Source organism: Abramis brama, assembly GCF_963993115.1.
Source record: "Abramis brama genome assembly, chromosome: 7".
NCBI classification, from domain to species: domain Eukaryota; kingdom Metazoa; phylum Chordata; class Actinopteri; order Cypriniformes; family Leuciscidae; genus Abramis; species Abramis brama.
In genome coordinates this window covers 25854880-25879492 of record NC_139969.1, presented here as the reverse complement: position 1 = coordinate 25879492, position 24613 = coordinate 25854880, and the positions used below count along the sequence as shown (strand labels likewise).

The 24613-nt window shown below is 38.9% G+C and overlaps 1 protein-coding gene across 4 annotated transcripts in view; it reads right to left on the bottom strand.

Annotated features, from left to right (window-relative positions):
- eif4g1a (eukaryotic translation initiation factor 4 gamma, 1a) overlaps positions 1–24580 on the bottom strand; it is a 32550-nt gene extending 7970 nt beyond the window's left edge. Inside the window, exons 1-20 of one of the 4 annotated variants that reach the window (XM_084119460.1) lie at positions 24140–24555; positions 16137–16207; positions 13514–13632; positions 13333–13413; positions 13122–13154; positions 12415–12435; positions 10818–10997; positions 10632–10731; positions 7356–7507; positions 7189–7281; positions 7039–7111; positions 5595–6389; positions 5422–5510; positions 5113–5299; positions 3985–4118; positions 3771–3890; positions 3268–3672; positions 2257–2403; positions 1941–2177; positions 78–182 (exon numbers count right to left, since the gene is read on the bottom strand). In XM_084119460.1, the coding sequence (XP_083975586.1) occupies positions 78–182; positions 1941–2177; positions 2257–2403; positions 3268–3672; positions 3771–3890; positions 3985–4118; positions 5113–5299; positions 5422–5510; positions 5595–6389; positions 7039–7111; positions 7189–7281; positions 7356–7507; positions 10632–10731; positions 10818–10997; positions 12415–12435; positions 13122–13154; positions 13333–13413; positions 13514–13588 (3027 nt within the window). In that variant the 5' untranslated portion in view covers positions 13589–13632; positions 16137–16207; positions 24140–24555. Of the gene's footprint in view, positions 1–77; positions 183–1940; positions 2178–2256; positions 2404–3267; positions 3673–3770; positions 3891–3984; positions 4119–5112; positions 5300–5421; positions 5511–5594; positions 6390–7038; positions 7112–7188; positions 7282–7355; positions 7508–7883; positions 7990–10631; positions 10732–10817; positions 10998–12414; positions 12436–13121; positions 13155–13332; positions 13414–13513; positions 13633–16136; positions 16208–24139 lie in introns of those variants that run through there. The other 3 variants (XM_084119461.1, XM_084119462.1, XM_084119463.1) reach the window with 3 other exon arrangements.
- Between the last annotated feature and the right edge of the window lie 33 nt (positions 24581–24613).

Below are 24613 nucleotides of genomic sequence, written 5' to 3'. Positions count from 1 at the left end.
CTAAAAACATGTTTTATGTAAATAAAGTTGTTGCCATATGAAACGAAAATCATTTGCTGAACCAAATATGTTGTTACCTTTCGGAGGTCTAATACATCCTGTAGCATGAAGCGGATTCTAGATGATGTCTTCTTTTCTTTAATGATCTTTTCCATCTGGTGGAAGTACTGATCCATACGAGGCTGCACACAAAAGACCAACATTATATAATGACAAAGTAACAAGTGAAGACTGTCAAAACTTAAACGCTACACAAGAAAATGCACTTACTATTTAGTATTGCTATTTAGACTATCTTGCAAATTGCATCTTGCCAGCTGTTCCTATATGCAATAAACCATTTGTGTGTGATGCAATTCACAATCCAGAAGAGAGATCTCTCACACAGAGCTACAGCACGCACAACACTGGTTAATTAGTGACGATGGCTGAGATAACTTACTAAAAGTTTAGTCTGGTTACACTCTAGGGCGGAGGTAAAACTATTAAAATCTAGCCACGTTCCGTCTAGCTCAACTTCCTTCCCTTCACGGCGGTGCGCTGTCATTTCTCTCTAAAACCCAAACTTAACGTCAGAATCAGCACAATCAGTGATTGCAGTAAAATGCAGCCTCTATGGTTGCTAAATTGCGGAACGTGTTTGAGAATTAAAAAAAAGAGATAATAAAAGCACAATCCACGCAGTTTCCAACCTTCAAGGATTTGTGTGCGCTCCAAATGGACCGCAACTAGACAAGCAGCGTGTGCGTGTCTAAACCACCAAAGACACACAAAAATAGCCTGTCAAAATGACCGGCTTGGAGAGTATTCACTTAAAAACAAATTGGCGTAAATAGTTGGGAGAAAACGTGTAATTATTAGATCCACATTCGGTCTTAAAGGTGCTGTCTGTAAGAATGACAGCTACAGGTCGAAATGGGTACTGCAGTCCAAATTCAATTTCAAGATTGTTGCTTCCTGCCGCCACCCCCTCCTCCTCAGACTCGACACTCACGCGGGTTGCCAGTTTGAGGACACGCAATAGGAACGAGCGCAATTGACAACGAAGCCTAGGAGACTAACAGACTAAGTCAATGAGTTGATTTATCCGCATTTTAATATGCTCTCGTTCATAGAGAATTTTAGTCAAATAACTGGCTGTAGAAGTGTTTTTCAGAGAAACGAGTATGTGAACTCGGCATATTTCCTAAATATCTGCAAACACATGATGCCATTTTTACGCTTGAGTAAAAAAAAGTTACATACAGCACCTTTAATGTGACAGCAGTCTAATTGATGGTTGTGAATCAAACAACAAAAGGCAGAGAAGATTACTCGGTTCTTGAATTAATTACTTTAGCTTTAATAAGCATTCATATATCCAGTTATGCAGTGAAAATTGATAAACTTTTTATTTGTTCTTTTTTAATTACTTGTTTACTTGTCTTTAATAATGCTTGAAATTTATATTAGTTAGGCTAGTTGTTTTTTCTATATTTTTAAACCACAGATAAACGTTCCTTGCGTAAGTGTTTTTTAATCTGTTGACTTTTGTTAATGATATTCAGCTACAATTAAATATTTTGCAATAATACTAAATGGGAATGATATCTAAAGTTTTTTTTTTTACCTTATTGGAATCAAAATTAGGAATCGATAAGAATCGGATTTGATAAGCAGAATCGAAATCTTAAATTAGAACGATATCAAACCCTATATTTTACATTTCAGATTATAAAGCAATGTTAATATGTTCTTAATATGTTTGTTTTGTTTTTATAAATAAAAAGAACTGATAAGAATATCGTTAAAGTATAGGACCGATAAGCAGTATCAGTTATAGTAGTAATACCGTTGAAAGCTTATGAAGCTCATAACTCAAATTCCTCAGAGTTCTGATGAATATTTGATTCTGATTAGTCAAATCGCAGCATTTTGCAAAAGTACAAACTGTGCTGTACCTTGGCCTTCTCAAAGTCCAAGTCTTTGCCAATGGTGGACAGCAGCCGGCAAAGGCACTCTAAGCTCTCCTCATCATGGTTCTTCAAGAGCTTGACAATGCAGTCGTGCATGATGGGTTCTGTCAGCATTTTCAGTTTGAACAGCTCTCCGATGAACTTGATGTTTCCGAGCGACCGTCTACGTGCCTTGTCCTTGGCATCCACCAGCTCCTCATTCAGGCGCTGACGCTCCTCTTCCTATGGAAAAAAACCCAAATTGTTTTAATTTTAACAGAACTATTTGATACACCTCTAGTTAAATGTGGCGAGACGTCACCTCAGTGGAAGCATCCAGCTCTTTCTGTTTCTGCTCAAAGATCTCGTCATCATCCTTGTCCTTTTCAAACTCTTTTTGACAGCGATTGAGCAGTAGTTTACGGAAATTCACAGTGACTCCCGGTTTGTCCGAAGTGGGCACTTTAAGCTGGAAAACATAATTCAAAATACACTTAGATATTTCAATCATTTCATTTTCTTGCTCAGAAACAAGTTTCTAAAACATTTCAGAAACTTCTCTTAAAGAGTAATCATGTGATCAGTTACTCAAATATGGCTTAAACATGCTTGCTTGATGCACAACCAATGATTTTTTTATCACCATTATTGTTTACCATATTTGACGTGCTCTGTGCGCACGTTGATTGTTTATATGTGAATAAAAAGCTAAATTAAATCTGTTCATATTCAGAATGTTTCATCAAAAGACTGGATTAAACCACTTGATTTCACATGAATTTCTTTTAAGATGACTTTATGAACTTCAAGAAGCATAAAGTTTCGGTAAAATGGCCTTCCGTTAAAAACATTGTCATTTGTGTGTTTCGAAGATGAACAAAAGGTCTTATGGGTTTGGAACTAGGGCTGGAACTAATGTTTATTTTGATGATCGATTAACGATTAATCCTTTTGTTAACCTACCAAACTTAAACGCAACTGCTGTCATTAATCTTTCAACGTTGTACTCAAATTCTCATAAAATACTTACTTTACAAATAAAAAAAATCCTAACATGACAAAATAAAGTGCCAAGAATTAAAAGGCATCTGTCAGTAATACAAATGATCATGATGGCTGATGGGTTTAACGAGAATGAGTTGAGTCCTGAAAATTCAGTGAACTACCAGTTTAAGTCCATCCACATCTGCCACTGCAGAAATTCTAAATCTATGACAAACACAGTAAAAAACTCCTCAGTTCCTCAATACCATCAGAGAATATCAGTGGCCCAGACAGATGGCACAAAACAGGTCATCAACGGAGCCAACACACCAAAGCAAACATTACTCACCCCCATAAGGCAGCGGCACATGTTGGCATAAGCTACAGAGAAGTTGGGTTCGGAGATGGCTTTCTCGAAGATGAGGTCAATGACACCCTTGAGCCTCTCTTCTGTGTCTATGCTGAGCTCCGTCACCTGCTTCATCAGTTGCTGGAACATCTGTGGCGTGAGCTTGTTAAGGACGCTGCGCACGCGGCGGAACAACTCCTTTGTTTTTGCGGCCTCTGTATCATCTTCCTCCTCCTCTGCTCCACGGTTTCGGACTTGCTTCTTCACTGAAGGCGTCCAAGCGTTCTCAGCCTGGTTGAGTTCCACATTGTCTTTAAGAGACACGCTGGTGATGATCTTGGGGTTGCGATTCATTTGGTCTTTGCCTCGACCCGGCTGAGGGCGCCGTGCAGACTGAGAAGAGTGCTTTAAAAAAAAAGAAAAAAAAGAAGACCGATCTGAACATACAGCCACATTACTTATAATTGACTTTTGATTCATAAGAATAAAGAAAGTCAACTGACCGGTCCACGCCCTCCTCCTCCAGATGACGGCCTACCCAAGTTAGCATATGAAGGTGTGAAATCAGGCCCACAGTTCATCAGACTCCTGGGATCCAATGGCCGTAAGGGGGTTTTATTTGCCTGTTGTGGAAACAGCAAAGAAGCAAGAGGGTGTTATAATTATCAGAAAGACATAGCTCAGTTTAAACCTGTTAGGTCCAGAAAGATGATTCACCTTGTCCAAGACAACATCACTGATGTGCGGCAAACCCTCTGGCTTGTGCATGCTTGCACTAATGAACTGGAAGCCAAGCAGGAACTCTCGATCATATTGTTTCTTCTCTTCTGGGTTGATGGGCTTCCATTGCTCTGTAAGAGAGACAATGGAAAAAAATAAAAATAAAGCAGCAGGACAGCCCCACAAACATTGCCTTGTACAAGATCACCTAATCAGGAAAGTCTTTGTGTGTGATACAAAAACTAGCCAACAAACATACAATCCATAGCCTTAAAGATGTTAATTTTATTCAATGTTAAATGCACAATTAAAAAAATTAAAATGTTTTTGTTTTTTTTCACTTTATTGATGGAAATTTACTATGTACTAATGCATGCATGTTTTTACTGTATTTTTGATCAAATAAATTGCTTATTTAACACTAAACCAACATCTCAAAGTAATAATTTATAATATCTATAAAACAAATAGTATTTCAATTAGTTGTATACAATCATTTAACAAAATCCATTTAACAAATTTTAAAGAACAGCAATAATACCAATTATATAAAAATACCAATTATATAATAAATGATATTCAATAAAAAATTCTAACAGTTTCCCAGGAAAAACCTTTTTAAAATGTCCATTAATGTTCTTTCTGATTTCGACATACATTAAGAAGATTTCATTTGCAAAAACCGATAAACGGCACCTTTAAAAAAATAAAATAAAAATGAACTGACTGCTGTGTGTTATTCTCCACATATAGCACGTTCTGAACACTAAACACATCTGGTCACAAAAGCCGGTATTGTCCACTGACAAGGCTTCGCAAGTTCATGTTTTACAGGAGAAACCAACAAGCACCCTTGTTGTTTGTGAACAACCCAATAAGTCTGTTTTAGCGAATCATCACACAGTATTCAGGTCAAGTGGCAAGGCACTTTGAAAAGATTTTATTTTATTTTATTTTATTTTATTTTATATGTAACCTTGCTAAAGCAGCATGTTCGATTGATGAGCATAAAACTTTTCAAAACATACAAAAAAGTTGTGTGTACATACAGTAAAACACACACACATAATGCTGTAATCTGTAAAACAGGATGAATGTTCTTAAGTGAGACTCAAACTGACTAACCTTCTTTATATTGATACTTCTGTTCCACAGGTTTAGATGCCTCAGGTTCAATATTTTCTGTGTCAAGCTTGTCCTCCTTTTCCTCCCATGTTTCTTCCAACTCTTCAGCTGGTGGGGAAGGGGTTGGCGCAGGGGAGGGTTCTTTCTGAGCAACCTCTGGCTCAGGAGCAGGTTTTTCCTCCTCTGGCTGAAATCGGTAATGAGGATTCATAAATGCACATGTCTACTCTTCACAAGTCACAGAATGTACCAAAAGGTCTACTGTTGTAAAGAAAAAATGTGTCTATTAATATTATAATTACTACAAACCTCTTTGAAGGCATCTAGGACATCTCCAAAACCTTTGTTATTCAGATCCTTGATCTTCTTTTTCTTCTTTGGCACTGTTGTTGCGGCAGCTAAGAAGAGGAAGAGAGAAAGTAAAGTCAAACTTCATCTCGAAAAAGAGAAACCAACAAGCGTTGCTCAACTTATTTTCCCACCTTGCATAGTTGTTTCCTCAACAGGGCAGACTGCTACAGGGGCAGGCATCTCCTCTACTTTTTCCTTTTCTGCTTCCTCCACAGGTGCTTTCACAGCCGTAAGGCAGCTCTGCTGGACCTGAGGAACTGCTTGTTCAGCAACTGGATTAGTGGAGCTCTCTGGCTTCACATCTGGAGCCTCATCAGAATCCTGAGGCAAACCGTTAAGCAAAGGCTGTTCCTTTGGCTCATCAACGACCGGTTCTGGAACGGGTGTCGCCTTGGTTACAGGGGTGGGGTCCTCACAAGCATCATCACCGTCTTCATCTACAACAGGAGAAGGCTCCATGGCGATGGAGGCGACAGCAGCCGGGCTAGAGTTAGATACGGCCTCCGTTTCAGCCACAGGTTCGAACTCTTTCTCCTTGGCTACCTCTGGCTCGTCTTTAGAAACCTCAGTAGAAGTTGGCTCCTCAAGAGGGGAAGCGTCTTCTGGCTCCTCCTGTTGAGTAGGGGGGGCATCAGGGAGCACTGGAGCATCCACACTGTCACCAGTTTGAGGCTCTGAAGGTTGGGGATTGTTTGAGGGAGGGGGAGGAGGAGAAGGAGAAGGAGAAGGAGAAGGAGGGAGTGCGGGGGATAGCGCAGGTTCCTCTGCTGGAGGAATGGGAATCTTGCTCAAAGGTGAAACAGGTCTGACCTCCGACACAGGTTTACAGTCGGCGGCTGAAGGTGCAGCGGGGACTTGCTCCGGCGTCTTTGATGGAGGAGGGGTGGACACAGCTGCAGGAGGAGCCATGGACTTCACTTGATCATCTGAGGATCGGCAGTAAACAGTATAAAATCAGTATAAGCAGGAAGAAACTCAAGCTGCTGTTTTAACATTCCTAGGGCCGGATTCACAAAATATTCCTAATAAAACTCTTCTTAACTGCTATTTTCTTATTTTCTAACTTAAAGGGATTGTTCACCCAAAAATGATCATTATTTAATCGCCCTCAAGTATTTCTTCTGCCAAACACAAATATTTTTAAGAATGCTGGTAACCAGACTTGACTTCCACAGTAGGAAAAAAAAAAACTACAGAAGTTAATGGCTAGTCAACTGTCTGGTTACCAACATTCTTCAATATCTTGTGTTTAGCAGAAGAAATAAACTCATACAGGTTTGGAACACGAGGGAACAATGACAGAATGAAAATTTGTGGGTGAAATATTTTGTTTTCCCAAAAACATCTTAGAATAAGCTTATCTGTTTTATAAACATTGTTATAAAGACAAACTTGATTTGAATGTTCTGAAAAGAAAGTTCCTATAAATCATAACCTCTTAAAAAGGTATGACAACCTCAAACGGGCTCTTTAAAAATAATTTAAAATGCACAACGATTAGATAATGATTTTTTTTACATTTTCCAACTTTAAAGACGAAAACCTGGTTGGGTGTTTTCAAAAAAAACAACTCACCGGCTCTGATCACAACAGGCGGAACACTTTCACCATTGGTCTGGACAGGACCTCCCGCCTCTGGTCCAATAGTCTGAGAAGCAAACAAACCGTTGAAAGAATTGCCCTATTTGCCCTGCTCATGTCAAACAGATGAAGACATCAACAAACCTGCGGAGGAGTGGGTGTGGAGGTCGTTCTCCCTCCAGACATAATCTCCTCTGTGATGTCACGTCCTCCCTGGTTAGGGTCACATATTCTGATCTGTGGAGAAATAACTGGTAAGTCACAGACAAACGGATCAAAACAAAAACACACCAAACGTTGTTGCCACACACCTGTTTGCGTTCTCTCGGTTTGACTGGTGCCGACTGTGGAGGCGGAGCTTGCTGTGGAGGTGGAGCCGGTTGCTGCTGAGCGGGATTCATCATGACAGGTGTGTTGGAGACTGGCGTTGGGTACTGCTGTGTCGCAGGGTAATAGGCAGCCGCTAGACCAAAAAAAAAAAGAGAAACAGGATTAAACACTAAAATAAGAGACAGTCAGCTGTATTGGGAGGGGGGGACCCACATGCAAAGTATTCTCAGACCCAAAAACACTTCCCCTGAGGAAAACGGTGTCTAACAACTCTACTACATACTTTATTCATATGATTCTTGTCAAACTGCTTAAATCACAAATTATAAAGTGTTCTGGTTTAAATCCCAGAAAGTTCGCAGTTGTTTTTCTGTCTAGAACATGGAGTCAAAGGTCAAAGCAAGCACTACATCAAAGGGTACATGCTTTCTGCAGTGTTAAAACATGACCAGCCAGACTGAGACAGGGACAAGAGGTGTGACACAAACAGCACTGCGCTTCAGACTCACCAGGATAGCGCTGGGAGGTGAGAGGAGCTCCGTGCAGCGAGAGACGTCCGTTCTCTCTGCCCGCACCTCTCCCCCCACCCCCCCGCCTCTCCCTCCCTGCCAGAGAGGGATCTGAACTCAGCCAAAGGAGAGGGGAAGAGAGGAAAGCGAGAACAAGAGAGAGAAAGAGACAAAGGTCGCGAGTGAGTAAGAGGAAACAAGCAGCAGATATAAGTGCTGAACAGGGTTAGTGAGCCAGTAATCTAAGCAAACATGAAGGGTAGAACTAGACGTTTAGTGGTTAGTTATGACAGGGATGTTATCTAATGTAGATGACTGATCTATCTAATGTAGATGACTGATCTAATGTTGACTTCCAAACACAGATTCATCTTATCTTGGTCAACATAAACCCATATGTTGTGAATTATTGTAACTTTTCAAAACCTTTTCCATAGTTACCTATTCTTAATCTATCAAAACATCAAATGCATGTTTAGTTTGCATGCAAACTAGTGTTGTCTGAAACAAAATAGCAATACATGAATTTGATGTTATGATAGATTAACAATAGGTAACTATGGAGAAGGTTTTGAAAAGTTACACTAATTCACAACATATGGGTTCAAGTTCACTAAACAAACATAAGTGTCAAATCGGTCATCAAAACGTACAGCCGACAGAATGTTATAAATTATCTTATCCCGTGCTGTGCCATCCTCCGACGAATTGTTCTCTCACACACTCCAAATAAATTAGCTATATGTCCAGCAGTGTCCTAAAAGGAGGTGAGCCTCGATTACATGTGAAGGTAAAAGGTATGGTGGACGTCCCATGTTTGTCTGTTTCTGAGCGCATGTGAATCTGGCCTGCTGCATCTTGAAGATCAAGGTCTACATCCATATCAGCACTGAGCTGAACTAAATCATCGACTACACGTTCCAAACGAATCAGAAGGTAGTCGCTTGGTGCATGATCTATATAATTTGCTAAACTCAAATCATTAGCAATGGTACTTAAACCCGCCACAAGTATCCATCCTGCATTGAGAGGTTAGGATCACCTACCTTAACATACGTAAACAAATGTAGAAATAGATAAATGTAGAAAAAAAAAAAATAGTATAACAAATGGTACAAAAATAGCACAATTAAAAATTATACTTTTGACAAATGTATTTATTCAGGCATATCTGCATTTATTTATTTAATAATTTATTTATTAATTTATGCATTGCTGCTTTTATTTTTACTTATTTCAGCATTTAATTATTTATTTATTCATTTATGTATTTCTATATTTATCTCTACATTTATTTATTTATTTAATTCTGCATTTATTTATACTCAAATCATTTCTCGTCCTCCATAGCAAGCAGGGTGCGATTTCTAATGAGTCGAGTCTCACAGAGGATAAAAGGAGGAGTAACGACAGAGGAGGATGAGAGAGGACCAGGACAGAGGCCGGTTGCATGAAGTTGAGTTTCAGAGAGGTTTGGAGTTGACAAACCCACATAAATCCAACCTGGTTTAGATCGGGTTCAATGGGCTCACAATGCTCGGTACAAATGTTCTGTCAACTCAGGTTTAATCCAGGTTTTGTGATTAACTCTGAAGCGCATGCACCTGAAAGAGTGTCACATGCAGCAAATAGATTTATATATTATACTTTCTATATTAATGCATGCATTTTTTTTATTTTAATTTAAAAGCAAAGTTTTTTTGTCAATTAATAGAATTATTATACATAATTATAATTCAGATAATATAAACAAATTAGCTGCAAAGCAATTTTGTCTCTAAAATGTTTACACCATAAACAGCTTTAATTTAAAGTGAGAGATACAGGGGGAGTGGCTTTATTGCATCAGATGCATGTAATTTTGCTTACAGTTGATTGGTTGAGTTTTGGCATGCGATTTTAATCCAGAATAAAACTTGCACCTGAGCAGGATAGCAGTGTAACGTATCGCAAGTTACCAAAGCAATGAAACCCGCTAAAAAACAATCCATCTTCTTGAGCCCAAAAAACCCCAGAGTTTGCGCAAACTAATCTTGAACTTACCTGGGTAGAAACAAACCAGCTTTGTGCAACAGATCACTGGACTTTACGTTGTGTTTTGTTTATGTTTGTGTCGCAGTCGTCTGTGGTGAACTGCCGCTTCACTTTTGTTTTGTTTATTTTATGATTAGAACTTTACGTTGAACATTCGTTGGTAGAATTGCAAAAATGTTTTCAAACATGTTTCTTGAACATTTAAGTGATAGTTCACCCAAAAATTAAAATTGTCATCAACTGACCTGACCCTCATGTGGGGAAAAAAGAGATTGACGAATATTAGCAACCAAAAAGTTAACCATTGTCTTCCATTGTATTCACAAATAAAATAAAATGATTCTTCAAAATATCTTTTATATTTTACAGAAAAGGTTTGGAACAACATGATTTTTTGGGTGAACTGTCCCTTTAAATTGGGAGCATTTGCCTCTAATTTATACTGATTTGGCTTGTGTTTTTCTTTTGATTCTGGGATGAAATGAACACGTTTAAGTGAGATTCACCCAACACAAATGTTTGTTTCAGAGAACCTCTACAGGTCTATATATTTATCCAGGAATCTGATGTATGTAATTTTACAGACTGGTGCAAGACCACTTGAGCAAAAGGAGCAAGTTACATAAGCAAGAAAGAACAGGTTACTGGCACATGGCACAGTAAAGAGAGGGTTGGTTCAAACAAGCAGGGGAGGCCCAGAGCAGAGTCACTTACCATATGTATTAAATTCAGCTGAACTGCTTCCAGCGTAGAAGCCTGCATTTCCGCTGGATACGGTGTATTGCTGGGTCGGGGGCATGTAGGGGGGGCGGTACTACAATAGAAAACGAAAGGCTATTAGACAATTGAACAATCATACAAAAAGAGCACGATAGATGTTAAGAGAATGATAGAGGTTACCTGCCCATGTAGAAAAAAATGGCCCTGAGAGTTGGCGAATTGCAACTGTTGCTGGGGAATCATCATAACCTGTGAGGTAGGTTGGTAGACATGAGTGGGTGGAACAGACCGAGGGGTGCTGCTTTGTGGGACCCGAGGGGCACTGCCTTGCATGTTGGGCCGGTTGGTGGTGTAGTACGGCTTTTGAGGAAATGAGAGTGTCAGAAAACAAGCTGCACATGACCGAACCTCACATTTTGTGTTTCTTTAAGCATAAGGTGCTGTCACACAGTATTCACATTTATTCATTTACATGCATACTCAGGACCAAATTTTCATCAGCCATTAATCCTTTTTACAGTGTCATATGATCCTTCATTCAAATATGCAGATTTGGTGCTCAAGAAACATTTCTTATTATGAATGCTGAAAAACAGTTGGGCTGCCTAATTTCTTTTTAGAAGCTGTGATAATTTTTCTTCAGGATTCATTGATTCCTGTCAGAAATTCCTGACATTTCAATCTTTTCTAACATTACAAAATGAATCCTTGCTGAATAAAAAATTTCTCAAAAAACATTAACCCTCTACATCGCAAGTAAAGTAAATCACTCGGATATGCGACTATCACGCTGGGTATCCCATAATTTACTCACCCTCAAGCCATCCTTCATGGGTGTATGACTTTCTTTCAGCCAATCACAATCCAAGTTATACTAAAACACTTTGCTTCAGAAGGCCTTTATTAACACCAAGTGTAACCACCAGTATGGATAACTTTTATGATGGATGGGCTTCAAAATCTAAGGTACCATTCAGTCCCATTATAAAGCTTGGAAGAGCCAGGATATTTTTTAATACAACTCCAAATGTGTTTGGCTGAAAGAAGTCAGACAGAAGGCGGCTTGTTTTATATTAGTGTTTAATAATATTTTATTAGTATTATTGTTAGTCTTTTTTTGTTGCAGAAACATTGAATGACCAATAATGTCTCAAACACCACCAGCAGCACAAGTTCTATTCAATGTGAAAATTTGCATTCATACGTTCATTCATACATGGTTGCCACTTTTATTTCTAATTACTAAAGTTCTAGGCTATCATAAAAAAAAAAGGTTTGATTGACTGATGTTTCTTAAGTTTTGTTTTGCTTTCAAATGACAATCACATATGAGTATCTTCATAAAAAGCATCTAAAGACTGGAGAGTAATTTATTTATTTTTAAATACTAGCCAATGGCGATTCTATTGCATTGTGCATAGAGCACTGTACATTTTTTTACAAATGGAAGAGCTCAAGTATGAAATTCTGTTGCCCGCATTCATTCCAGGGTCTGTAGTTATCTTGAACGTTTAAAGCCTTGTGAGACCGTACCTTTTCTCAACATGACACCAGCTCACACCAAGAATTAATGAATTTTACTTTATGGTCCATCTTGACATGAAATCAAAATGACAAACACAAATTTCCAGTCTTAATGTGCACGATTCATCAGTGTAACTAGCTCTTCCTTTCAACATTTTTTATGTACACTTTAACATGTTCATATACAACAAGAACTCTGGACAGCCTGATTAAAATGGCTGTGAACAGAGCGAGAGAAGAGACGGCTAGTTACCTGCAGTGACCTGAATCCACCCTTCAGCCACACAAAATAGAAGAAGAAATAGAGTGGAGAGGAGGCGTGAGAGAGAAACAGACAACAAGCAGCAATAAATGTTAGCCATCAGCAGTGAAAGCAAGATTCCCACATGCACCATTAAGAAGAGCCTGAGAAATATAGTGCAAGCACAACAGAGGTCAGTGGCACACAGAGAACAAGGTGTTAATGGTGAACAGCTGAGACTCAAAAACAACCATTAAAACACATGCAGTCTCTAAAAATTAGTGTTGGGAATCAAGAAAAACTGTTCTTATTCAGAATTGCTTTAACATTACGGGTTTCATCATGTCATTAGTTCAGTCCAACTCAAAACAACAAGATAACTTGGAGACTCGAGTGGAATGGAAGACTCAAAGGAGACTTAAATGGAAGACACAGAACAGGTTCGTTGCAATAGTAGTATACAACTATTCAAAATAATTATCTTTAGTGCTTTGAGTGAGGCAGGTATGGGTGCTTCTTCAAACGTACTAAAAAAAATTATCAGAACAAGATTCATGAAACATTTGATTCCAAATGAACACATGGAAAAACCAGCAAGAGGAGCATCTAGATGCAAGAAAACCTGTAGTGAATTACAGACTAGTTTTGAGGGGGTTTTTTGTACAGACAGAAGATTTCTTAAAATCAAGCAGACTCCAGTTTATGAAAATTTGTAGTACCTGTTGGTGTAAAGCACGAGGCCCTGGCGCAAACTGGGAGGAAAGTAAAGAGTAAAAGGTCAAAGTTGAGATGTAAAAAGGAGACAGACTCTGCCACACATGCACAGTTTTTTCTCCAACACAAGCAGGAATTAGGACACCTAGCTAAGCCACAAAACATAGTGAAGGCTTTGTCAGCAGTCAAGAATTTCAAGGCTTGAAGATGGTGTACCTGTCTGGGTTGTGCAGTGTTCATTTGTGGAGATGGTCCGGGAAAGACAACCGAGGGAGGCTGGCCTGTGGGATAGGCACCCTGTAATAGAAAAAGAAATAAAAAAAAAACAAATGACAATGTTGAAGATGTCCCAATTCATCCTCATCATATATGTAAGATTCTATGAATTCACTTTCACCTGTGTCAGTCCTGGTGATTGGGAAGGGTGGGGAACGGCAGGGGGTCCTGTTATAGGCTGAGGTGGTTTATTCATTTCCTGTGGTTCTGCATGAGGGGGCCTCACACTTGCCTGCCAAACTGGTGAGTCAACAAATCATGATTTTATGAGGAATAAAGGGATACAATAAATAAAAAAAAAAAGTATATGAACTCTTTCCCCCGCCATTGACGGAAATTTCCAGCTTTCCGTGTTTTCACTGTCATAAGGTAGGGGGCGCTATTATGCATCTACAGAAAGAGAACTGAATCTCCTGATCAAAACACAAGCAAAGATGCAGCAGAAACAAGCAAATGCTTACAAATGTTATATAAGCATTCGCATATTAGGGATGGGCGATATCTTATCGTTTGCGATATACCCGTAAAAGTTATCCTCACGATAAGAATGTCTTCCCGCGATAACAATAAATCCTAGTTGATGACTCATTTCTGTTTGGTAACAATTCATAGCTCATATGCGCGCAAACAACTGGAAGGCGGACGTGAAGCTGAGGCGGAGTTTATCGCTAAACGAGGAGCTACCTCTACAATCTGGAACTGGCACACAGATACATTTTCACTCGCCGAACACTTACTCTCCGTCAAACGCACTATTTCAGTTCATCCCAATGAATACACAGTGAGTGTACTTGACACTAGGGCTGCAACTAACGATTATTTTGATAATCGATTAATCGGACGATTATTTTTACGATTAATCGGTTTATGTACTTATATTTTAGTTTTGCCCATTTTTCCCCCAAGTAAATTATTAACAAAGGGTCTTTATCATTCAACATACTTTTTAGAGATTTTAACCATTTTGCATTGTCATATCCTCATCAAAAACATACCTGGAGTTGTTTTATTATGTGTTAGTAAGCCTTTGTCGAACTCTTCTGCAATCAAAACACTGACCCATACGTACTCTAGCAAATTTCACAAGGAGATTTCAAATAATGTTTTCACCATGGCAGTCCTTTGGGCTCCTAAAGTAGTTTAACATCCCGAACAAAGCTTATTAATGAATCTTGCAGAACATATTTTCACGAAGAATAAGAATAAAACAGAATACAGTTGCAGCAAATTGCATTTTATTTATTTATTTATTTCCTGTAAACACACAGCTTATACCTGGGAAACAGCTTTATAGCTTATGCTGTGAAATCAATTAGAAAGTTGAAAGTAGCTCAACTTTATGGTAATAAGCTATGACGCGGTTCAGCGGCAAACGCCAGCAACCAATCGGAATATAGACGTCCTTCGCGCTGGCTGATTCCGGAGAAACATACGATGTAAACTTTCCAACAAAAACATTAGTTCCGAGAAAAAACAATTAATTGCATGTGTTTTTAAGTCCTGTCAGCTTGACAGGGCATATATAAGAACGAGCAGAGAGAGAGCCCCGGCCGCGCGCGCGCACTCACCCGAGCGCTGTCTTGCTTCTCTCTCCCTCGCGCATATTAATCAAAATCAATTGATACGATGGTGTCGATAAAAAAAACTCTCCAGTGATGAAATGTTTTCTTTGTTGACAAATCTTGTGCGATATCCTAAACTGCCGAATGCTGCTTCGTTCGATTAGTTTTATCTTCCGCTTTTTTCTTTTTCTTTCTCGAGCTCCACTGCCGTCTGCCTTCGCCATCTCGCTGAATGCTGCACAGACGCTGTGCGGGAAGCATGTGACATAAAACAAGGCCAGCTATTGGCTATTCGCTACTTCTCCTGCTGTACTGGCTGAGTAAAACCTCCGGTGGCTCATTACTGCCACACTTTGGTCACCGCAGATTTAAAATATGCACGAAATGAGCCGCTTACGGCAAATAAAATGAGCCGCTTACGGCAAATAAAAGTTATTTAGCAACTAATCGATGACTAAATTAGTTGACAACTATTTTAATAATCGATTTTAATCGATTAAATCGATTAGTTGTTTCAGCTCTACTTGACACACAGTAAACTAGTGTGAGGCGCACAACTCGCGCGCTCAGTGTTTCACACACACTCAAAGAGCCTTACATACCACGCAAAATCGACGTGCTACATGTAAACGATATTTGTTGCATTTTCCTGTAAAAAAATAATGGAGTTCATTTGGAATTATTCAGCCTTTATGAGCAAGCAGAAGCTAATGCACAAACGGCTCATTGGCTGCTGTATGATGATGAGTACTTGTTACTTTAGATTAATGTTTGTGTTTCTGAGGCTCTCAAGAATGCATGTAGCCATAACTTGTAGCCAAACAGTGGTGAATGATACTTTATTTATATTGTCATTGATATTGTTATCGCAATCATCAAAATGTAGCTTCTTTTTAAAAAAAGATGCATTAAGCTAGAATAAAAACTGTTTCAAATCAGAGGCTCTGTTCTTTCTTTTGATATATTGCATGTTCAGATATTCATACAACAAAATATTCTGGGGGCCATGAAAATTGTGTGAAAAAGAAAAAAAATGCTGGCGTTTGCTGGCAACTTTTTTTTTAACGCTGGTGGGAAAGAGTTAAAACATTATGAGATTTCCATTTCCAACTTATAAAAACTAACTTCAACAGTGAAATATAATCATGTGCATTTCAAATAATAATAAGAACAAAATCATACCTCTAAATTAGTATTCTGAATCTCTGGGGTATTGACAAGTTCTTGTGTAGTGTGTCCTTTAGCAATTCACCCTGGAGAGGAACAAGAGGCAATTAGTTTGCTATTAAAGTTTTACACAGAAAAATAAAATAAAAATCAGTCAACAGGTTAGGGATGATCATGTCACCAACAAAACCAGGTCTGTCAATTCAAGTTCTGTATTGTAATTGTTCAGGTACATCAAGACAATGATCTATCCTGTTAATAAGTGCATTTAAATGCAATTTAACAACCTGATTTCAGTCAGATAGAGCTAGACGTTTCAGGATAAATTGAGGATCACATTTTTTCAAATGGAGATCACAATTCTCACACGATTCTGAACAGACAACCTAAACAAAACAACATGTAACTTCCTAGAGATCTACTTAAAGGGGACCTATTATGCCCCTTTTCACAAGAAAAAAATAAGTCTCTGATGTCCCCAGAGTGTGTATGTGAAGTTTTAGCTAAAAATACCTAACAAAAAATTTTTTACAGCATGTTTAAATTGTCACTTTTTGGGGCTGAGAAAAACACGCCGATTTAGTGTGTGCCCTTTAAATGCAAACGAGCTGCTGCTGCACGGCACAGGGGGCGGAGCCTCACGAGTGTGTGTACACACACACTGCCAACACACATTTATGTCCATGCACCATGCAAAAGTGAATCTTGCATAATGGGTTTAAATAATCTGAAAAGCATCTAAAAGCCAGAGGGCGCTCTCGCAAACACTCCAAATATGCCCCGCGATTGACGTTCCAGGAAATCCCTATGGGCATCATACTAATCTCTGTAGCTGAATAAACAGATTGAAACGCTTTGATTAAACATGACTAATAAACACACGACTATGACAATATATGGTTCATCTAAGTTCTTCCTGCCTTCTCTGGTATTTTCATGATAATAAAGTATATTTATACTTTAATGCTAATCGACATAGCCTTTATCACTGTATAGAACACTATGAAATATGTTGTGTGCCTTATTCTGTGCAAAAAGCCACATCTCACAGAAGAGTGTTTTCAAACACTCAACTGATGTTATGAAGTGAGTCGAGTAAAAAACTATTAAATGCTTAAAGAGGTTTGGAAAGATGTTAGACGTGCGTTGCTTTTTCAAATGCACATTATAAGCAACTCACTCGCAATGCTTTCAGATGGAGCAGCATTTACTACTGTTCAGAGTCGTGCTTCACTGACAAGCTGCGCAAAAAAAACAAAAAAAAAAACAGCCTTTGCACTTTCATAATTGCACTAAGCCACACCGGTTTAAGCATGATTTCGGGTTAATTGTGATTAATCGTGTGGCTCTAATCCCAGTTCTTCTGTGATACAACACAGTATTGTTATTTGTGTTACAAATATTCATGATATAATATACATACACTGTTACAGCGATCAGTGAGTGCACATACACGGTTTGTTTGCAAAAACAGACTAGCGCATGCCTATAATGTACAACTCCTGTACGTCACTATAATCGTCTTTACCTTCATTACAATCGTCATCCATCAAAACTTTAGTAACGACACTGGTTTTCTTCATCCAACTGAGAGTAGTTTGCGTACCCTAGTATCTTCATTTTGAGCCACCGCTCAGTGTATTTCAAAGCGTGACGAAAATCGGCTTGGGTCGCTCGGAAACAATCACAGAATACTTACGAGAGAGGTGGTGCTTTATTTTTTTATTTAGCAAAAATAAAAATTACTGAATTATATTAAAATATTTAAATTAATTTTAGGTTATCTCGAGGCCCCCCGGAGGATCACTGAGGGCCCCCCGGTTGAGAACCACTGGTTTAATAGACCGCCAAATCGCTGTCATTTAGGAATAAGATAGCGTGGGTGTTTAAATCGAGATCGCCATCTTTTAACGATTAATCGTGCAGCTCTACAGTCAGACTAAAACAACTTGTCCTTTTAAAATGTCCTGTAAACGCTGTAGACTGACTGAAACCCCAACAGTCTGGTTTTCGCAAAGTGGGACTAAAAGACCTAGACGATGCGCTCGGTTTAATTTTACACAAAAGCTAAAATAAAGCTACAATTTGCCGGCTCCAAAAGCCAGAGCCGATTCAATGTGTTCAATCTTTCAAATATTCTATTTTGTTATGTACACGATCGCTAAAAAGATTTTATGTTTTTGAAAGTCATTTATGCTCACCAAGGCTGCATTATTTGATCAAATAAAGTGAAATATTAAAATTCTGCAAAGCTGATCAATACGTCAGTCTTCGGTGTCAAATGATCCTTCAAAAAGCATTTAAAATATGTTGATTTGCTGCTCAAGAAACATTTCTTATTATCAATGTTTAAACGGTTGTGCTGAAGATATTTGTAGAAAATCTGTCTGATGAAAAAAGTTCAAAAGAACAGCATCAGTTGAATACCTCCTTGCTGAATAAAAGTACTGATTTTTTAAATCGTACTGACCCCAAACTTTTGAACGGAAGAGTATACTTGGAAAAGTAGCTTGACGACAGGAAAAACTGCTGATTTTAAAAGCACACGGGTTGGAAACTTTCCACAGGCATTATTATTCACCTTAAAACAATTTAAAGAACATTAGTTTAATAAAGCTTCAGCTGCATCAATAACAAGGTACCAAGTTCCATCAATGACAGACATGACTAAAGCATTTGAATGTCAAACATGACTGCAAAGATGGGAACTATAGGACACAGCAGTATAATAGGCTACTGCTGTAATGATGTACACTGTGTACCTGATTAGACTCCAAGAAAGCCTGAATGAATGATCTCTGCGAGCAAGTAAAGAATGGGTGGGGGTCTACTAGTGTCACTTGAGATAAGACCACACCCCTAAGATCTCAAACACACAGAGACAGAATGCGCATTTAACACAATCTCCCAGCTCAGCTGAGAAAAGAAGGGAAACGCACAGGAGAGCAGCTGGAGAGCTCAGGCCAGGGGTTATAGAGATGCAGGCTCTTCATTCTGGGAGTGTCTGCCCCCTGTGACCCGCAAACAATAGAGCGGGACTTACCATCCGACTCTGTGTTTTTGATCACGACAGATGGCAACCAATAAACACCCTTAGACCCTCTCAAAAAGACCTGACTTTCTGGGAGACGACAGACGGGGGAGGACGAGCGATGCTAGGACCTGAAGCACGTGGGGAATGTGCTTCCTTCAGAGGAAACACGAGAGCCTCTGACAGATCACCAAGGCCCAACTCCATTTATGAATTTCTTACTCAAAGGAAATAAAAGGAAAAAGAGCAGGAGAACAGATCAAAGAGGCACCGGTCACAGGGCAAGCCAAAAAGCGGCATAGAGAACATCGAAATAAACACGCTAAACATGGGATGTGTATGGCACGCGGGGGGAAGGGCAGGCCACACGCGTGTTCAATATAGCCCGATGCCCAGCCATCCATGACATCCAGATGAAGTGTTTGTGGGGTGGTGGGGGGGGGGAGGGAATGCCAGGCTCAGAGTTATGATCAATGCATTAGGGAGAATAGACAAGATACCAACCACGAACTTTCACAAAAGCCATTGGCTTGTATGGCATAAAATTGTAAAATGCATCCCTAAATTTACAAATGCACATTTGCTCTCAAATAGGGCTGTGCAATTTGGACAAAAAAGCCATCACGATTTTGATTAATTTGGGAAACAATATTTTCTTACACATCCTTGTCTTAGTGACATTTGCAGGCACCATATCTTTGCAAAAATAACATGATGGCACTGGTAATTTCTTCATACCTTTTTTATTTGTTGTGCAGTTCGCAAATGCCTGTATTATAAATGTATTCACTTGGTTCAGAATGTGCCAATGTTCTTCTATGTAAACGATTAGTTCACCCATAAAATTTCAATTGAATTTACTGTACTCGCTTGACACGCAAGACCACGTTCTGTGTAAATGTTTTGCCACAACCATAGTTTGACAGTTCTTGCAAATTACCTGGCTCTGTTACATCTCTCCTGTATCCAAAATATTCCCAAACCACAATATAGAATTTTTTTTTGTCCATGTCTCTATCCTGCTCTGAATTCACCTTCCCTGTTTCTGTGCCTTCTTCCATGTCGTAACGATAAACCCACTCTGTTCTGTTCTCACGCTAGATTTAGGCGCGCTGTATTTAGATTGCACACTTCTGCGGTTTAGAAATCATGCACGCTCACATTGTGATTTTATTGATTTTGTGCGAGCTGCACATATACAGATTGTAAAATCTGTATATGAAAAAAAAAAAAAAATTGGGATTTGTGCATAAATTATTAGTAGTCGACCAACATATTGCCATGCCCGATTTATATCGGCCGATATTTAGCATTATTAAATACCGGCTGAGCACACAGCGCTCCCATTCTCCGTATTCATTAATTTACTGTCTCGGTTTATCAGTCCTATCGAATCTATTATTAGATAGAATTGTTAAACAATGAAGACAGTATTATGGCATTTGATTTTATATTAGCGGCGATAAAAAAGGCAAACACTATAATTCTCATCTATCATCAGCATTCAGCAATAGAGAACACATGTATCATTCAAATAAAATTGAATATCTAATATACATTTCATTTCTCAAACCTTGCAGACTTTGTCAAATCCAGCTGAGAGATCTTCTGAAGAGTACATTTGTAGCCTGAATAAACACGTGTGTATTTTGTGCATGACGGTCGGTCCGTGCAAACTGAATGTGGACAGGGGGAGAGTTCAGCTTCACTGGAGACGCACGATCGGCAAAACTTAAACCCTTGATTTCAAACTATGATGAGCTATATCCAGTTGTCAACTAGGTCATATTCATGTCATTTTCACTGTGTGCTGTATATAAAATGAGTGTTTCTTTGTCTTTATTTATAAAAAAAAAGAAAAAAGAAAAGAAAACATTCTCAATGTGCACAAACTTAACTACTTACTAAATGTCCTGTTGGTTACAGTGTTTACTTCCTTTAATTCATATTTTTTTTAACAATTTATTTGTGAAAATACTGCAATAGGATTGCATAATTAAGAAGTTGCCATCTGAAGTATGTCTTTATTTTACAAATTTATTATTTTAATAATTTCTAATTTATTAAATATTAAGTTAAATATATATGCTTTAAATCGGCCATCAGCCACCCTGCTCTCTTAAATAATACTTAAATAAACCTTGACTGACTTTAGACTTTCTTTTATCTGTTGCCAAATGCATAAACATAGCTACTATTATGTAGTAACTAGTAGGGGTGTAACGGTACGTGTATTCGTACCGGACCGTTTCGGTACAGGGCTTTCGGTTCGGTGCACGTGTGTACCGAATGACTGAACGCAATATTTTGTGTGCGGAACATAGGTACATTTTCGTGTTTCCACACGAACATATTAAGTGGCGGAAGTCTCCGCGTTCAGCGCAAATCCCGCCCTGCAGCTGATTCTAATGTTTTACCCGTCGTCACTGTAAACTAAACCAATGAAATAGACTGCAGGGCGAAAAAAAACTTTTCCGCTCCGTGTGCGCCGCCGCACTCTCCGTTCCGCGTGCGTGCGTGTGTGTGTGTGTGTGTGTGTCGGCCCGCTGCGCTGTCTGCTCATTGTTCGAGTCCGTGTTTGCGCTGCGCGTTCTGCTGTGTCGTTAACGGCCCAAACACTCCAATCATGTACCGATCACGCACTGGAAAAGCAAAGTCCGCTCAAATAAGGTGAAATTTCTCTGTAGTACACTTCTGTTTGCTGAGCTGGTATAGTTATGCTGGCAACAATGTTAAAATGACCTGCTCTGATCACATGCTCTGGTAATAATAGCTTTGTACTATATTTTATTTTGATAATTAGTAAAAATCTTAAATTGATTATGTTGATTGATTATTGAAAAATAATAATACATTGATATATTTATGTTTAATATTATTTTAATATAGGGCTATTTTCTGTTCCTTTTTTCCCCGTGTTTCATTTAATTAGGTGATTATAAGTTTAATTATTGATGATTACAAGCTTGTCGGAATTGCAATTAATTACAGCAAATTGTGCAATTAATTAGTTATTTTTTTATTTTTATCGATTCCCAGCCTTAATTTTTAAATATGAGCAGGCCTACAAGCTGGGATTGGTATGCTGCACTGTAATCATAGTTATTTATTTATATTTTTCATTATATTTTATTATGTGATATTGGTTTGAGACTGAGAGCATTTTATTTAGTGGAGAACTTTGCAGCAGTATTTTATTTCTTATTCTTTTATTTTATTTTATATATATTATTATATTTTATTAAAAAAGTGTAAAAAAATTGTTAAAAAAAAGTTTATAGTAATAAACAACCTGCAGTTTAATGTTTGCATTTCTTTCCCTTACTGTACCGAAAATAAACCGAACCGTGACTTTAAAACCGAGGTACGTACCGAACCGTGATTTTTGTGTACCGTTACACCCCTAGTAACTAGTAGTTAGAGTAATAAGTCTTAGTTTTTGGAATCAAATTATACCAATCTACTTTTTCATGTAATGAACTTATGACCAGTCCTAAAAAAAATTAGATGACTAGTTTGAAAGACTAGCCTAGTCTAAGAACTTTATGCAACTGGCCAAAAAACCTTGAGAAACATAAAACCAGAGAAACACTCAAAGGCTCTCTGAGTCGCAGAGAACCATATTTTGCAGATATTTCATTAAAAAAAATTAAGTTGTCATCATTTTCACGTTGTTCCAAGCATAAATAAATTCCTTCTTGCATAACAACAGTACAAGTATTACAGATTCACTTTAATTACATCTTTTACCACACAATGAATGGTAACTGAGGCTGTCATTCTGCATAACATTGTTTTCCACAGAAAAAAAGAGGGTGTATGCGCATAAAAAAAACAAAAACATTTAGGGTTAATTAACCCTTTAAGGAACTAAACCCACTATGGTGATTCATATGACAGAGCCACGAGGAAATAAATTAACCAAACAGGCCGATTCAATTATGAAATCCTCAAGATATTAAACCACTAAGTAAATCTCAAACATCCAAAAACCGCTTTAAACCGTTTTAAAACAAGAGGTTCGCATACTCAAACTTGAAAAATCGCTAGGGTAACAATTTTCAATTTCCCAAGTTTTCAGCACGTTGCGCTCCCTGAAGAGTGAGGCAAGCATCGAGCTGCTCCAACGGAGACGTGTCACACCGCAGCCATGATGCACTGCCGGTGCGGCTAGCAGTGCTAGCCTCCATATGGCACTGGCACGTTCACATCCACTCGACTATATATACCGTAACAAGTGTTTCATAAACCAAGCCGAGATTTAACCACCTCAACACACCATCCACGAAAAAAAAACACCTCGATAACCATCTGAGAAAACTATCAAATCAACCAGGGCCTACAGTAAACGTGAGGGGAAGTGTCCATTCCACGGCACTAGCTTATTAGCTACCCCCCCCCCTCTAAATCAATGACATGGTGAAGCCGACGGTCGTTCGGTCGGTGAGATCGTCTCTCCGGTTCGTTTAACTGTATCGTATTTAAGACTTCGGTAAAGTTGAGGAAAACGGTTCGTGCCGCACAAACTTATTCTAACGTCCGCGTGCCGACATTCCTTCTATACGTCACACGAGACAATTAACGGTCACAAATGCTCTTAAAATACCAGAGATCAAGCCATCCACAGCAGATAGGCCATGCAAACACAAATGGGACGGTACAAAACCGTCCCGAGTTGGTATGTTCCCCAAATTAAAGTGGACTGAATCCCAGAAATGTGACCAATATGAATGTGTGAACCTGAAAAAAGCGAAATCCTAATGAAATAAAGCACAGGGAATACATAACTGGCTTATCAGGGAGAGAAATTGGGAAAATAACTAGCGAGAAGTAAAAGGAAACGCTTTTAAAGAAGAAAATGTTTGATACGTGACCACACATCAATATTAAACCCGTCGTGAGAATCAGTCTAGGCCCGCTTGGCCCCCTACGATTATCGGTTTAGACGCGGCTATCAGAGTTAGCATAAGCAATAGGATTTACTCACCCGGCACCGCAGACAAACGGGAAAACTTGAGGGCAAGACTTCGTCAACGTGTTTCTTGAAAGTTTGTTTTTTTATTTTTCGTTACTAGCACAGGACGTCTTGGTTTCCACGGGGATATTTAGGTTAATCAAGTGACAAGTGTCGGCTAGCGGCTGACACTTTAGGTTTAAATCCCATGTAGCGTGCAAAGCAAGAAAAAGTGACAGTATGGGGGAAAAGATAAATAAATACAGTTTTCAGATGTTACTACTGACAAAGTTGATGCCCCCAGGACAAGCCTCTTGACTGGAGGTCCATGTTTAAGGCGCGGATGGTGACGGATTGCCGGTAAGTTGATCACACTTCTCTTAATAAACGCGATTAGAACGGAGCCATGGTGCTTCGGCGCTTCTCCCCTTGAGCCCGCAGAACCGGACGGAGTGCTCAGCGAGCCGCGTGGGTACTTCCGGGTAAATTAACCCGAGCGCTGCGGGG